At 39.9% G+C, this 14,438-nt stretch overlaps 1 protein-coding gene across 1 annotated transcript; it reads left to right on the top strand.

Moving 5' to 3' along the window:
- Nucleotides 1-4,329: 4,329 nt before the first annotated feature.
- Nucleotides 4,330-13,681, top strand: LOC130906524 (solute carrier family 13 member 2-like). Its single transcript, XM_057820960.1, has 12 exons — nt 4,330-4,383; nt 8,325-8,453; nt 9,066-9,202; nt 9,279-9,526; nt 10,560-10,737; nt 10,814-10,936; nt 11,031-11,240; nt 11,313-11,413; nt 11,485-11,600; nt 11,747-11,908; nt 11,970-12,107; nt 12,195-13,681. The coding sequence occupies exons 1-12, from the start codon at nt 4,345-4,347 to the stop codon at nt 12,318-12,320; spliced, it is 1,707 nt and encodes a 568-aa protein (XP_057676943.1). The 5' UTR covers nt 4,330-4,344; the 3' UTR covers nt 12,321-13,681.
- The last annotated feature ends 757 nt before the right edge of the window (nt 13,682-14,438 follow it).

The following is a 14,438-nucleotide window of genomic DNA, read 5'->3' as shown; positions in this document are numbered from 1 at the left end:
CCGGGAAAGTCCCGGACATAATACTATGACGCGATATGTTAAATGTCCGCGTAATTTCCGTGTCATTCGATCCAGGAAATTGCTTTCACACACAAGGGCTACCCGTTTAAATCCCAGGATTTTAACCGTATTCAGGGATATGTGAAAGTGGTTTCGGTCTTTTGGACGAAAACGCTTATTAGTATTATATGTGTTTGTCTTCGTATAGTTTTAGTCAATGAAAACTCAAACAAATTTTGTCTAGTTTTAGTCGACAATTACAAAATGTTTCGTTTGTAAACTTCAAAAGTTTTAGTCCATGAATAAAGAAATTAATAAGTAAAATATTTCCAACCATTTCAAATGAACATTTACAGACAAGCTCATAATTGTAAAAATAGCGTGACCAAACGTCCTCTTTTGCCCGGACATGTCCACTTTTTGCATCCTGCCCGGGGTGTCCGGCGGGATTTTTTCTTGAACCTTCAAGCTACGTCTCAATAATATGCTTAAACGCACCTTAAACGAAGTGTGGACAGGTATATAAAATAGTCGGCAAAATACCCTGGAGAAAATTAACTGTCCTAGTGTGGTCAGTTCATTTATATCAGACATTATTATCAAGTAGTATGTCATGTACGTATCAGCCTATGGTGAATCTACTTAATTAGATGCGCACTTCCCACAGTGCACGTTTTTGTTGATGAATATTTTCCTGGGCTAAATTTTGTCCCAAGTAATCATACTTTGTACTTTAAGGAGCTACTGAGAAGTATCTTGAAATTGGAGGTGGAGTGCCATCCTCTTCACAAGATGATGATTTCCCCAAATGTACAACTCAATGTAATGCTTGGCAATGTCGTGTACATAGTTATGAGATCAAGAATCAAGAAAGATGCACATGAAGTTACAATTTTAATACATTTTTACAAAAATATGGGCTTCTTGGCATTATTTTGCTTAGGGCCCCCAAATGGCCTGGCCCTGGAAGCACAAGAGCCCCTGCTGGAGTTCCTGGCGGTCCCTCTCCACCGGTTTTGGGTCGAACTTCTCCAAGAATGTGCCTCTAGAAGGGAGGAAGAACAAGGCCTTGGAGTGGCTGGCCGGCAGGAAAAGGAGCAGAGTTGAGGAGGGCAGAAAAGAGATGGCAAGGAACAAGGACTTGTACAAGTCGAGGAGGCTGACCAGAAAACGCAAGGCATAGAAAAAGGTTATGTGATTGTTAAAAGACGAGGCTCACATCCTGATAACACCACATCGGTTATTTGCACTACCTGAATTATATGACTATTTCATATGCATTTTATATTTATGTTTATTTAGATTTCATACTTTATACTGTACTTGCAAGTCACTTTTGAGATTTTAACTTATCTTATCCTGCACTGTAAAGGGAGACGCTCCACATTTTCCTTGTGCAACTGTATAATGACAATAAAGGGCTATTCTATTCTATAAGTTGTGATTGTATATACTAGAATTTATTAATAATCTATTCATAAATTATTTACAATTGATTCTGCATGTTTTCCTCAAGTATTAAGTTTCTGATGTGAAAATTGAGTATTTTATTAGCTGTTGAAAATTTGCAGTTAATACGGAAAAATATTAAGTTGCTATTTTGGGCAAAAATTCATATGAGATGTTAAATATTGGTATTGATCCTGAAAATATAGTTAACCCTTAGATGCATAAGTGGGTCAAAAATGACCCGGTGAGGTGTTTTTCTTGAAATATCTTGAGAATGAAAAATTGTTATCAATTCATATTGCAGGTATTCCTCAAAAAACATGTTTTTGATATAATGCCATTCAAATTTTTGATGAACTTTTTATACATTTGAAGAAATTGTCATTTTTGTATTACTACCCTAAGCTTCTACAAGTGGGTCAAAAATGACCCACATGCATTTTCTATGGAATCCAATGGGAATTTTTCATTCTTATCAACTTTGGCTGTCAGGAATAAATTTACCGTGAACCACACAAACTAGGTATGTAAAAAGTGACATCCCTTAAGATTATTTTACACAGCAAGAGCTGATACATGTACTGTAAGTATTATGTCTTTCAGGACTCTTAATTATTATTTATCAACAAATTAACCTACTTCATAACCAGCTAGCTAACTAAGGCTAGGTTCATGCCGCAGGTCCTTATGCACAATTACGATTTTTTTCATATCTGTTTTTTTTGGCGTACCCGTTCAGACTGCCTTTGTCCATTTAGCCTGTTCAAGTATCACACATGCGCTCTAATTCGCAGTCCCGAGATGTGCTGAGCAAACTTGCCGCGCATGTGCAGGAGCATTGGAGCAGAGAGAAAATCAAGCATTGTCAGGCTTATTCTCAAGCCATTTTGTTTTTTCATGACTGTTGTCAAGCCCGCTCCTTCCCCAAAAGCCACGTTCAAGCTAGGCACTAACGCTAATGCACAGCTGCACCGCTACCGTAGCACCCTGTCTCACTCGCTCTTTGCTGATGTTAATTGCTGCATGAATTCCAATTTGGGGGACTTGACAGTTCGGACTGTAGACACATTCTGGAAAAATGTGGCCCGGAAGGGATTTTAACCACATATGAAAGTGACCTGGATCGAATTTGAAAATGGTCCACTTTTATGCGACTTTTCCCGTTCAGTCGAGTTGGAAAAACAAAAAAATCGGATTTGTGCTAGATTTACAGCTGAAATGGTCCTACAGATGTTGGATGATGGAGAGGCAGTGACGTGGTTGGACTCAAGTGTCCGAAATTTCTGATGATGAGGACCCAGACTATTGTCCAGGTGGCAGTGGCAGTAGTCAACCTGGAAATCCAACTGAACAGGATAAATCAGACTCATAAGATTCCATTTATTTGTCCTTTAAAGAAGAAAGTGTCCAAATCATGGCCAACAGAATGAGTTGGTAGGGCTCTTACTAGAGAGAATTACCACCCACCCAGGGCAGAAAACAGAGCCACAACATCCTCAAAAATTGTTCAGTGCCTCCACAAGGGCTTAGCACAGCTGTCTCACCAAAAAGATGCATGGGAGCTCTTCATCATTGATGATAAAATATAAGAAAGGATGAAGTCCATTGCTGTTCTGTTTTTTTTTTTTTTATTGTTAATTGAATCAGAAAGATATTTCAAGCATGAAATTATTCCTGTGTGACCCTAAATATCATACCAATTAATATACAAGTGATTATTCTTCACCAAAATGGCATAAAAACACATTGGTTCTTATATGGGTCATTTCTGACCCACTTATGGAAGAGTGTAGGGTCCAGTAACTTGTGCATCTAAGGGTTAATTATCTCTGCATTTGGTGATTTTTGTGTGTTTGCTTATATATTGCCTTCCAATACATAATCTACTGCTTGGATGTGTTTCCTTGAGCATATAATGGAAACCAAGACCACAGAAATCAGTTGGAGTACGACTGTTGCAACTTTGGCGTCCATCTTTGAAATTGTGGGTTGTTTGGCTGCCGCACAAATATGACATGATATCCGGGTTATAAAATCCCGTTCCCCTGCACTGAGAACACCGATTTGCCAACATGGGACAAGTCTAATAGTGTCCAACCTGGGTAATTCCTGGTACATTTCCCAATTCCTGAAAGCCATGACACGGGTAAATCCAGCATCATATTACAGGGAAATTTTGTGGAATGAAAGTCTAAAAGAGGCTTTAGAAACAAGTATTTTATGTACACTAAAGGTGGAATATATTAACCCCTTTTTTATTATTTAAAAAGTAAATGAATACCAAAATAGATTAAAAAAAACAAACAAAGTGAATTTTCTTTTTCACCCCATTTTATAAATTACAAAAACATTAAAATAAAAATGTTATAAAAATCCAATACACACGGAAAATTGATTTTTGATATTTGCTATAGTTTTTTTATTTTTAAAAAGTAAATGAATTAAAAATAAATACTTCACACCTTTTGTTATTTTACAAAATCAAAAAGAAAAAAGATCATGTGTATGACTTCTTTTATTTATTTATTTTTAGATATAGTTAAAAAAAAAAAAATTTTTTTTTTAAAATCATAAAGCAATATTTGCTATTAAGGGATTTTAAAAATTGAGGAAGTTTTCGAAGGCTTAGAATAAGAAAAAAAAAATACCACTCCACATTCAAATTTCATAAATGTTTATTACACCCCAGTAGAGCAATTTAAATTGAATTGCTCACCATCTTAACAAGTGCGTGTTAATGTTTGATAGTTTCCGTGTATAAAATGTATCTCGCTGACTCCTCATTGTTTTCTTTTATGTGCTTGTTCTTGCTGAGGTTTCGTCTTGCGCATCATGGGGGGTGTCGTCAGATGGATTTGGCACCATCGCAACTTTATTATCACTTTGGGGGTCCCTATGTTGCTCCTCCCACTGCCCCTCATCAGCCCCACCTCGGTGAGCTACACTCTTCTTTTTGTTGACTTTTTATTCCTTTTAGGTACTTTTACATTTAAACTGCTTTTATGTATAGATACAGTGGGGCAAATAAGTATTTAGTCAACCATTAGTTGTGCAAGTTCTCCCACTTGAAAATATTAGAGAGGCCTGTAATTGTTAACATGGGTAAACCTCAACCATGAGAGACAATCTGGGGGGAAGAAAACAGAAAATCACATTATTTGATTTTTTAAGAATTTATTTGCAAATCATGGTGGAAAATAAGTATTTGGTCAATACCAAAAGTTCATCTCAATACTTTGTTATGTACCCTTTGTTGGCAATAACGGAGGCCAAACGTTTTCTGTAACTCTTCAAAAGCTTTTTACATACTGTTGCTGGTATTTTGGCCCATTCCTCCATGCAGATCTCCTCTAGAGCAGTGATGTTTTGGTGCTGTCGTTGGGCAACACGGACTTTCAACTCCCTCCACAGATTTTCTATGGGGTTGGGATCTGGAGACTGGCTAGGCCACACACGAAGCTACTCCTTTGTTGCCCTGGCTGTGTGTTTGGGATCATTGTCATGCTGAAAGACCCAGCCACGTCTCATCTTCAATGCCCTTGCTGATGGAAGGAGATTTTCACTCAAAATTTCTCAATACATGGCCCCATTCATTCTTTCCTTTACACATATCAGTCGTCCTGGTCCCTTTGCAAAAAAAGACAGCCCCAAAGCATGATGTTTCCACCCCCATGCTTCACAGTGGGTATGGTGTTCTTCGGATGCAATTCAGTATTCTTTCTCCTCCAAACACGAGAACCTGTGTTTCTACCAAAAAGTTCTATTTTGTTTTCATCTGACCATAACACATTCTCCCAGTCCTCTTTTGGATCATCCGAATGCTCTCCAGCGAACCGCAGACGAGCCTGGACATTTACTTTCTTCAGCAGGGGGAGACGTCTGGCAGTGCAGGATTTGAGTCCCTGGCGGCGCATTGTGTCACTGATAGTAGCCTTTGTTACTGTGGTGCCAGTTCTCTGTATGTCATTCACTAGGTCCCCCCGTGTGGTTCTGGGATTTTTGCTCACCATTCTTGTTTTCATTTTGACGCCACGGGGTGAGATCTTGCATGGAGGCCCAGATCGAGGGAGATTATCAGTGGTCTTGTATGTCTTCCATTTTCTGATAATTGCTCCCACAGTTGATTTCTTTACACCAAGTGTTTTACCTATTGCAGATTCAGTCCCTCCCAGTCTGGTGCAGGTCTACAATTTTGTCTCTGGTGTCCTTCGACAGCTCTTTGGTCTTGGCCATAGTGGAGTTTGGAGTGTGACTGACTGAGATTGTGGACAGGTGTCTTTTATACCGATAATGAGTTAAAACAGGTGCCATTAATACAGGTAACGAGTGGAGCCTCGTTAGACCTTGTTAGAAAAAGTTAGACCTCTTTGACAGCCAGAAATCTTGCTTGTTTGTAGGTGACCAAAATACTTATTTTCCATTTAAATTCTTTAAAAATCAAACAATGTGATTTTCAGTTTTTTTTCCCCCGACATTCTGTCTGCGTGGTTGAGGTTTACCCATGTTGACAATTACAGGCTCCTCTAATCTTTTCAAATAGGAGAACTTGCACAATTGGTGGTTGACTAAATACTTATTTGCCCCACTGTAAGAGGAGTGCAACATGGAAGATGTTGCACATCTCAGTGTCTTTGACAGTGATAGGCGTCCACTTCATTTGGATCAGGATGGCTTGCAGAGATTGAACAATCGTTGTCAGCCACTGTCTATGGCCGTCAATGGCAGCTAAGGAGTTAATAACGTTTGAGTTCCTGTTATACAGGCACATACTTCATGTCATTGTTTGATTTATACAATATACACACATTGTAAAAATGTTTTCGAAAAAATCATGATAGTATGTAAATAACATTCTTAAGTATTATACTGTAATTGACATGTAACCAGTCTTAAAGAGATCCACGGATAGAGAGAGTTGTAGTTCTTAAAAGATAAAGGTTATTATGTGTTACAAAAATTTGATATTCAAACCCCTCTTGATGTTTTCGTTTTGATACAATTTGTAAAATTAGTTTAACTAGTAGGTCGCCATTGTTGTTGACGTCGCAGGGCAGTGACGTCACATGGTTACACTGCCGGGCTTCTAGAGTATGACTTTAGCGACATAAACATGTCATCTGTTCAGCCCTTTCAATTTGAACCCAAGAGGAACATTAATGAGTATGTAAACACTGTCAATATTCCACAAAACCAGCAGCAAAAGCAAAATGAACAGGAAAAACGGGATGAGACGAGACAAGAGTATGGGGGGAAAAAATGGTCTTCTGCCAAAATGTGCTACACTGGCGAAACGTCCAACAAGAGGCGGATTTGACAACCGAAGTACTACCGTGCGCTTTCAGCTTGTTTTGTTTAGATGCATACAAATAGAATATACTAACGATGCCTTAAGAAAATACTTCATTGTAGTAATATCAAATAAGGGTGGTTTAAATATGCTACGTGACTAATGTGGTCAACAGATAAACAATCTGATTTACAGCTACCACAAGAAAACACAATGCTTAAAAGTAGAAGGAGGAAACACATGCAAGTATTTTTCACCGATGTGCGCATGTGTTGGACGTTTCCCCGCGTAGAATGAATTGCATTACACTGGTAGTGTTCGCCTCGTTACAGTGACAAACTACGTCATTACCCCGAGCTTCCAATACGCGGATAAAACATGGCGCCCTCCGTAGGCCAAAACATGTACTAAATTTTATAGATTTTTAAATCATTGGCAATATTTTATGTGCTTCTAATAATATATTTTAGTAAAACAGAACAAGTGTGGCTTATTAGAGCCTACAAGTCTTTAACCCTTTAATGTTTAATGAGACTGCCTGATAAAATAAAGATTAAAAAAAATAATAATAATAAAAAAAATATAAAAATGCCTGCAATATGAAGCAAATGTCAGAGAATCCGAAAATTTGAAAAATAAGGTCTTAATGAAACCTTTTTTTTTTTTTCAAATTTTCCCCAAAAATATGTGTATGTAATAAGCGCTCTAATATCTATAACCCTTGCTAAATCCTGTTTTTTTTTCTAATGGAACCTGCAGATGCATGAGTTGACTTGCATCCATTATTTTTTTGGGGGGGGGGAAGATATTTCAAAATTCTGAATTAGCCTCAAAATCATGAAATTCTAAGTGTATCAAATGTGATACATTTGGCAAGAAGGGGTTAAGTCCGAGGTTCTCTTTAATGGCGGTGACAGCACATCATTCCTTTTCTTGTTGTCCTCCTTATCTAGTCGATATCTGAATCCACACTGTTATCTTGCCAGTCAAACGTGCTAACTGTTGTGCTACCAGTTGGTGAAAGTACTGTGTGTATGGAAGATTACGGAAACATGACTCCCTGAGAGATTAAAAGAGTGTACTGGCAGGTGAAGAGTGGCTATGCTGTTAGCTCGGTAGTTAGGACATCTGACTGCTGTAGTGACAACTTGGGTTCAAACTCGAGTTGGAGATAGTGGGAGAGCAAGAAAAAGGGAGTACAGTGATGTCACCACCATCATACTTGTTAAAGTGATGCACTCTTACAGTAATTTTAGATAAAAGAACAGTTGGATATTATTAAATATATAAAATGAAATATAATAAAATGCAGTTCTTTTATGGTAGTTTGTTTTTAATTTAACAATGAACTTTTTACACACAAACACAACACAAACCTGCACAAACACACACACCTGGATGTATTACAGTGCTATGCTTCATATTTTTAAGATAAAATCACTCATGTGTGATTGTGCATTTAGCATTGGAAGATATGTGACCCATTATAATGTGAGCTTAGTTATTTGTGATCAAAGGTCAATACTTGTATCATGTCTTATGATGGCTTTTAAAGCTTTAGTTCCTGTATGCATGTGTGTGTTCACAGGTTGCACGCTGTGGCTACACCATCCTTCTGATGGCGCTCTACTGGTGCACTGAGTGTTTACCACTGGCGGTGACGGCCATGTTGCCGGTGGTCCTGTTCCCCATGATGGGCATCATGCAGGCACAACAGGTATCTACACTTTTGCCATCAGCGCCCCAAAACCTTAGATGGAATTGGGAAAACAAGGTGGTGCAGGAAGGAAAGAATTCCACAAATATGGTCTCGCGTGCAATTGGGAAAACGCATCAACATATAAGCAACAGAACACAAACATTACAGCACAATTTAAATACTTCTCTGGGTGTGGAGGGGAGCATCATGGACGACAAGGAGACGCTCACATAGTCATGCTATGCTCTTGCATCTCCCATCACAAACTGACCTTCTTATTGGCATCCAGCAGAGTGGAACGTTATCAGCCTTTCATGGCCGGTGTGCTGATCAAAATATCACTGGTTTTGGTCAGGCTGACTGTAATTTTCTCGGCCATCAATTGTTCAAATCCGGTAGAACATTCCTGCCGGGCCAAGCTGACGACTTCTATGAGTTGGCATCTGTTTTTAAAAGGTGTTCATAAATCGTTCAGTGGTGACGAGTGTTGACAGCACTGCCTCTCGAGTGCCAAAAGTGCTGCCAGTGCATTTCAAAGACAAACTTAATTTATGACATGGAATGTAACATTGCTGTCACATGTTAAAAAGAACTAAAATGGCATTACTATCCAAATATGGTGCATTGCAGGTGAGCATTGAGTACCTGAAGGACACCAACATGCTCTTCATAGGTGGACTGGTGGTGGCCATTGCAGTGGAGCAGTGGAACCTTCACAAGCGCATCGCTCTGCGGGTTCTGCTGCTCGTGGGCGTACGTCCGGCGCTGTAAGAACTGGCGCCCTGCTTACTTTCAGGATCAGAAACTGAAATCTGATCAGTGAGCTTCCTCTGTGATCTTCAGGCTGATGATGGGCTTTATGATGGTGTCGTCATTCCTGTCCATGTGGATCAGTAACACGGCCACCACAGCCATGATGTTGCCCATCGCCCAAGCTGTCCTGCAGCAGTTGAAGGCCACACAGACCAGACAGATCCACACAGACTCCACTGATCTCAGGGATCGGGACCACTCCGCTTTGGAGATGAAAACTTCCCAACGGGAAGTGAAGCAGGATAAAGATCAAGGCACTACGCAGGGAGATCCAGAACGTGAGTAGCCAGCTGTTTCCTCATGCCGGAGGACTTGGTGTTCTTTATTTTGATGAACAACCTTATAGGGGTTATGTGTAACAAGGTCCATATTGTCTCTCAGAATTATAAACTAGAAGGGAGGTACTTCCACGAGTCAGAAAAGTGAATGACCTAAACTGAGATAAAAATCAAAACCTCTGAGACCATAGTCCTGGGTTGGAAAAGGGTGGATTTCCCGCTCCAAGTCAGGAATGAGGTCCTGTCCAAGATAGAGCAGTTGATTGAAAAGTGGATCGGTGAAGTATCTGCAATGACTCAAACTATCGATCTGTTGCGGTGGAGAAGCTTAATGGAAAGGGGAAGAACTTGATTTACAGTACCTGCCAATCTACTGTGGTCACAAGCTGTGGTTGATGACCAAGAGAACAATATCCCAGATACTATTGGCTAAAATGACACCTCTGCATGGTGTTCAAGCTCATGCTTAGAACTACAGTGAGAGGCTCTGTCATCTGGGAGCAACTCAGAGTCAAACTGCTGCTCCTCCGCAATTAGAGTAGCTTATTGGGATGCCTTCTGTGCATTCCCCACTGGAAGGTGTCCCTTGAGAATGACCCAGAGCACATAGGAGACTGTCTCCCACCTGGAAGAGCTGGATGATGTGGCTGGGGAAGATGAAATCCATGCTTTCCTGCTGAAGCTGTTGCCCTTGCGACCCCTCATCGAATAAGCGCACTTCAATGATGGATACATTTGTCCACCCATCCATCGTCAATCGCTTATCCGGAATCTGGTCGCAGGGGGCAGCAGTTTCAGATACCAAACTTTCCCTTGCCACATCAACTTGCTCTGACTGGGGAATACCGAGGCGCTCCCAAGCCAGTGTCCAGATATAATCCCTCCACCTGGTTCTGGCTGGATAAATAAGTACAGTAATTTATGCCACGCCTGTACAAATCACTTCTCTGCCACCCAGAAGTATCCCTAGCCAATTATTTATACATTGAGGAAAGCTGTTTACAGAGAAAACTGAAAGCTATACTTGATATAGATGACCTGAACAGTGGTCCACAAGAGCAACAGGAGTCCATGCGCCAGGAGGTGGACAGCAACTTTGAGCGTTTATCCAAAGGCATCAGTCTGAGCGTTTGCTACTCTGCCAGTATCGGAGGGACCGCCACGCTCACAGGGACCACGCCCAACTTAATCCTCAAGGGACAAGTTGACAAGTAGGATCTGACACAGACACACACACACAACCTTTCTCTTGTTGTTCTTATGGACCACATTCTGGCTCTCATGCAGACTCTTTCCTGAGAACAAGGACATCATCAACTTTGCCAGCTGGTTTGGCTTCGCCTTCCCAAACATGATTCTTATGCTGCTGCTCTCTTGGCTCTGGCTGCAGTTCATGTTCCTCGGTTTCAAGTAAACAAAAGTGTTCTTCAAGAGGTCTACATGTTATTAGGTTTAGGTTAGGTTATTAGGTTTACTCCATGTGTTTTCTCTGTGTTCTTTACAGCTTCCGCCAGACATTTGGCTGCGGCTCATCGAACAGTCGCGACCATGAGGCGTATGCCGTCATAAAGGAGGAGTACAGAAAGTTAGGGAACATGAAGTTTGCTGAAGGGGCAGTTCTGGGTGCCTTTATCCTGTTGGTGCTTCTTTGGTTCACCCGAGACCCGGGCTTCATTGACGGATGGGCTAGTGTTCTCTTCAACAAGAAGGGCCCGTGAGTGGACTTGTTGTGGAAAGTTTCATCATTTCTTTTGGTATCAAATGAAGTTTCCTACTTCCGTGTCAGCTTCGTGTCAGATGGAACGGTTGCTATCTTCGTTTCCTTGCTCTTCTTTCTCATTCCCTCGCGGCTGCCTAGCTGCAAAGGCTACGGTCATGATGATACGGGTGACTGGCGCCGTTTGACATAATTCCGTCTGAGGGTGACTGATCCTCCAAAACGATGCGGGTTGTTGCAGGTGCGAGGGTGACTGCTCCTGCCACGCTGCTCACCTGGCAGGTGGTCCAGGAGCACATGCCCTGGAACATTGTGCTGCTTCTGGGGGGAGGCTACGCGCTCGCCACAGGAAGTGAGGTGATCACATGCTCTTTTAGTCTACATTAAAATTTCCTCAGATGCACATAGGATTTGCACCTTTGGTGTTTTCAAGACACTTGTCCACATATTACTTCAAAGCTTCTGTTCAAGTGACGTGATTTCATCTGACGTTTGTGTGTCAGGTGTCAGGTTTATCAACATGGCTAGGCAACAGTTTGGCGCCGTTGAAAAAGATCCCGGCTTTCGCCATCTCGTTACTACTGAGCCTTCTGGTTGCCACGTTCACCGAGTGCTCCAGTAACGTGGCCACCACCACGCTGTTCCTGCCCGTCCTGGCATCTATGGTGAGCGAATTCTGCAAAGCTCTTGAGATCAGCTTTCTCACTCGTATTTGTCACCTCATAGGCTATTAGCATAAAGCTCCACCCACTTTATGTGATGCTTCCCTGCACCATTGCCGCCTCGCTGGCCTTCATGTTGCCTGTGGCCACGCCACCCAATGCCATCGCCTTCTCCTATGGGAACCTCAGAGTCATGGACATGGTGAGAACATACATCACGCAATTTAGAAGCAATTTGATTTATTTTGTAGGAAAGAGACAGACATTGAGGCCTTCCTGTTCTGCACAGGTCAAAGCTGGTTTCATGCTGAACATCATCGGAATTCTGACCATCAATTTGGGCATCAACACGTGGGGATACGTCATGTTTGACATGGACACTTTCCCCACCTGGGCCAACGTCTCACAACCGTAACCCCAAAGGACGAACAAAATAACATAAGAACACACGTATAGCAATCAGATTTTTCGGACAAAGATAAACATGGGAACAATAACTGTGAAACTTTTGATCTTCTTGTAAATGTGAAAAATGTGGTTACTCTTTGAATTATTCCTTCATTTAAGTTGTGATTTTGTTTTTATATGTAAAGGTTAGGTGCGGCGAACTGATTGCCTGCCAAGCATTTTTTAGAGCAAGTGTGACTAAATTTTCAAGAGCAACAAAATATTGAGTTCTGTAACATACCAAACCCACGAAAACAAAGAGTAGACACAATTTTTTCAGGATAAAGTTGTTATTGTTTCTATTATTTTCTGGTGATTAGTAATCATCGGTAGAACAAAATTGAGCAACATACAACAAAAACATGACTGATTCCATATTTTCCATGGACGAATAATAATTTACAATTAGTATACAGTTGAAAACTATAGCTGAATTTCAGTGGCTTTCATTAACTTTTTCATATATTTTGTTTTACAATCACGATACACGCTTTCTACTACCTATTGTGACATATACTCTATTTATACCAATCATATTATATACTTTGTTGGACCTACAAATGATACGACAAAACAATATTAAACTAATCTCCAATCTTTATCATCTATTTAAAAACTGTGCTGGTGTACAATCCAAAGCGATGCAACAGCACCATCTAGCAATATTTGTTCAACATTACAGTTATTTCGAATTCTGAATTTCACAGACAGGTTTCTATGTCTCCAATTTTAAAAGATTCTTCATAAATGTTTACATCATAGATTCCAATAGTTCATTAGTAAATGAGCGAGGAAGTAGCAAATAAGAAATGATAACATTTGAGGGAATATATTTTATATAATTGTACGTACCGTATTGGCCCGAATATAAGACGGCCCTGATTATAAGACGACCCCCTCTTTTTCAAGACTCAAGTTTGAAAAAAGACTTTTTGAACACCAAATTATTTTTTATACAGAAAATAATTACAGTACAGCCGAAACAAATGATTATAACAATATATTTGAGAGAAAAAGCATGATATTTTGCCTCATTCAAATCTTAATATCTGAACATTTAAATATGTAAACTAAAGTGCAATCACATTCGGAAATAAATGGCTTCTGGTTTTTGAAATGTAAATAAACCAATCTATTGTGATAAAACAACTGGCATCAACAAGGCATTTCCGCCCACAGAACTGCCGCTCACTGGATATTTTTTCTTTTTTGAACCATTCTCTGTAAACCCTAGAGATGGTTGTGCGTGAAAATCCCAGTAGATCAGCAGTTTCTGAAATACTCAGACCAGCACTTCTGGCACCAACAACCATGCCACGTTCAAAGTCACTCAAATCACCTTTCTTTCCCATACTGATGCTTGGTTTGAACTGCAGGAGATTGTCTTAAACCATGTCTACATGCCTATTGGCACTGAGTTGCCGCCATGTGATTGGCTGATTAGAAATTAAGTGTTAACGAGCAGTTGGACAGGTGTACCTAATAAAGTGGCCGGTGTGTGTATTTTGCATTGATCAATATAAATGTCATAAATAACACCAACTGAAAATAATTTGAAAACATTTATATTTGAGAGCAGAATCCAAAACCAATCTCCGTTTGGTGCTTGTTTTACAAAAAAACCAAATATTTACATACGATAAACCAAGAAAGCACTGTTTTGCACTACAATATTTTCACATTGGATATGGTTACTGTAATTATAATTGTACGCATGTACTGCAGTGGAAACAAAGTAAGTCGGTACAATTTTTTAAATAAGCATGCCATTTTATTTTTAATCAGCATAAAAATCTAACAAAAGATTTAATTTAATCAGTTCCCAGTGCAATGTTCTTTTGTACTTTACAGTCATCTATAAAGAGCAATCAAAAAAATCCTTTCATATTTAAGGGTATGTGAAAGTAAAACAAATATTGGATTGAAATGTGATTAAAAATGTGTGCCGAGTCAGCACCTTTTAAACATTAAAAGGATTTTATGACACTTTTTTTTATTGCTTTGATAACTTCTTTTATTTCACATCAAAGTATCACTTCCAAACGTTTGCTCACACACGTGCTCACACATATGTGCGAACATTAGA

The sequence above is a fragment of the Corythoichthys intestinalis genome, chromosome 18 (assembly GCF_030265065.1).
Source record: "Corythoichthys intestinalis isolate RoL2023-P3 chromosome 18, ASM3026506v1, whole genome shotgun sequence".
Lineage (NCBI taxonomy): Eukaryota > Metazoa > Chordata > Actinopteri > Syngnathiformes > Syngnathidae > Corythoichthys > Corythoichthys intestinalis.
Note: the sequence above shows the minus strand (reverse complement) of the source record. Positions and strands in the feature narration are given on the sequence as shown.

Coding starts and splice junctions, on each gene's coding strand:
- LOC130906524 (XM_057820960.1), top strand. CDS start 4,345: ATGTTGCTCCTCCCACTGCCCCTCATCAGCCCCACCTCG. Junction 4,384..8,324: donor CCCTCATCAGCCCCACCTCG/GTGAGCTACACT, acceptor GTGTGTTCACAG/GTTGCACGCTGTGGCTACAC. Junction 11,241..11,312: donor CTCTTCAACAAGAAGGGCCC/GTGAGTGGACTT, acceptor CTTCCGTGTCAG/CTTCGTGTCAGATGGAACGG.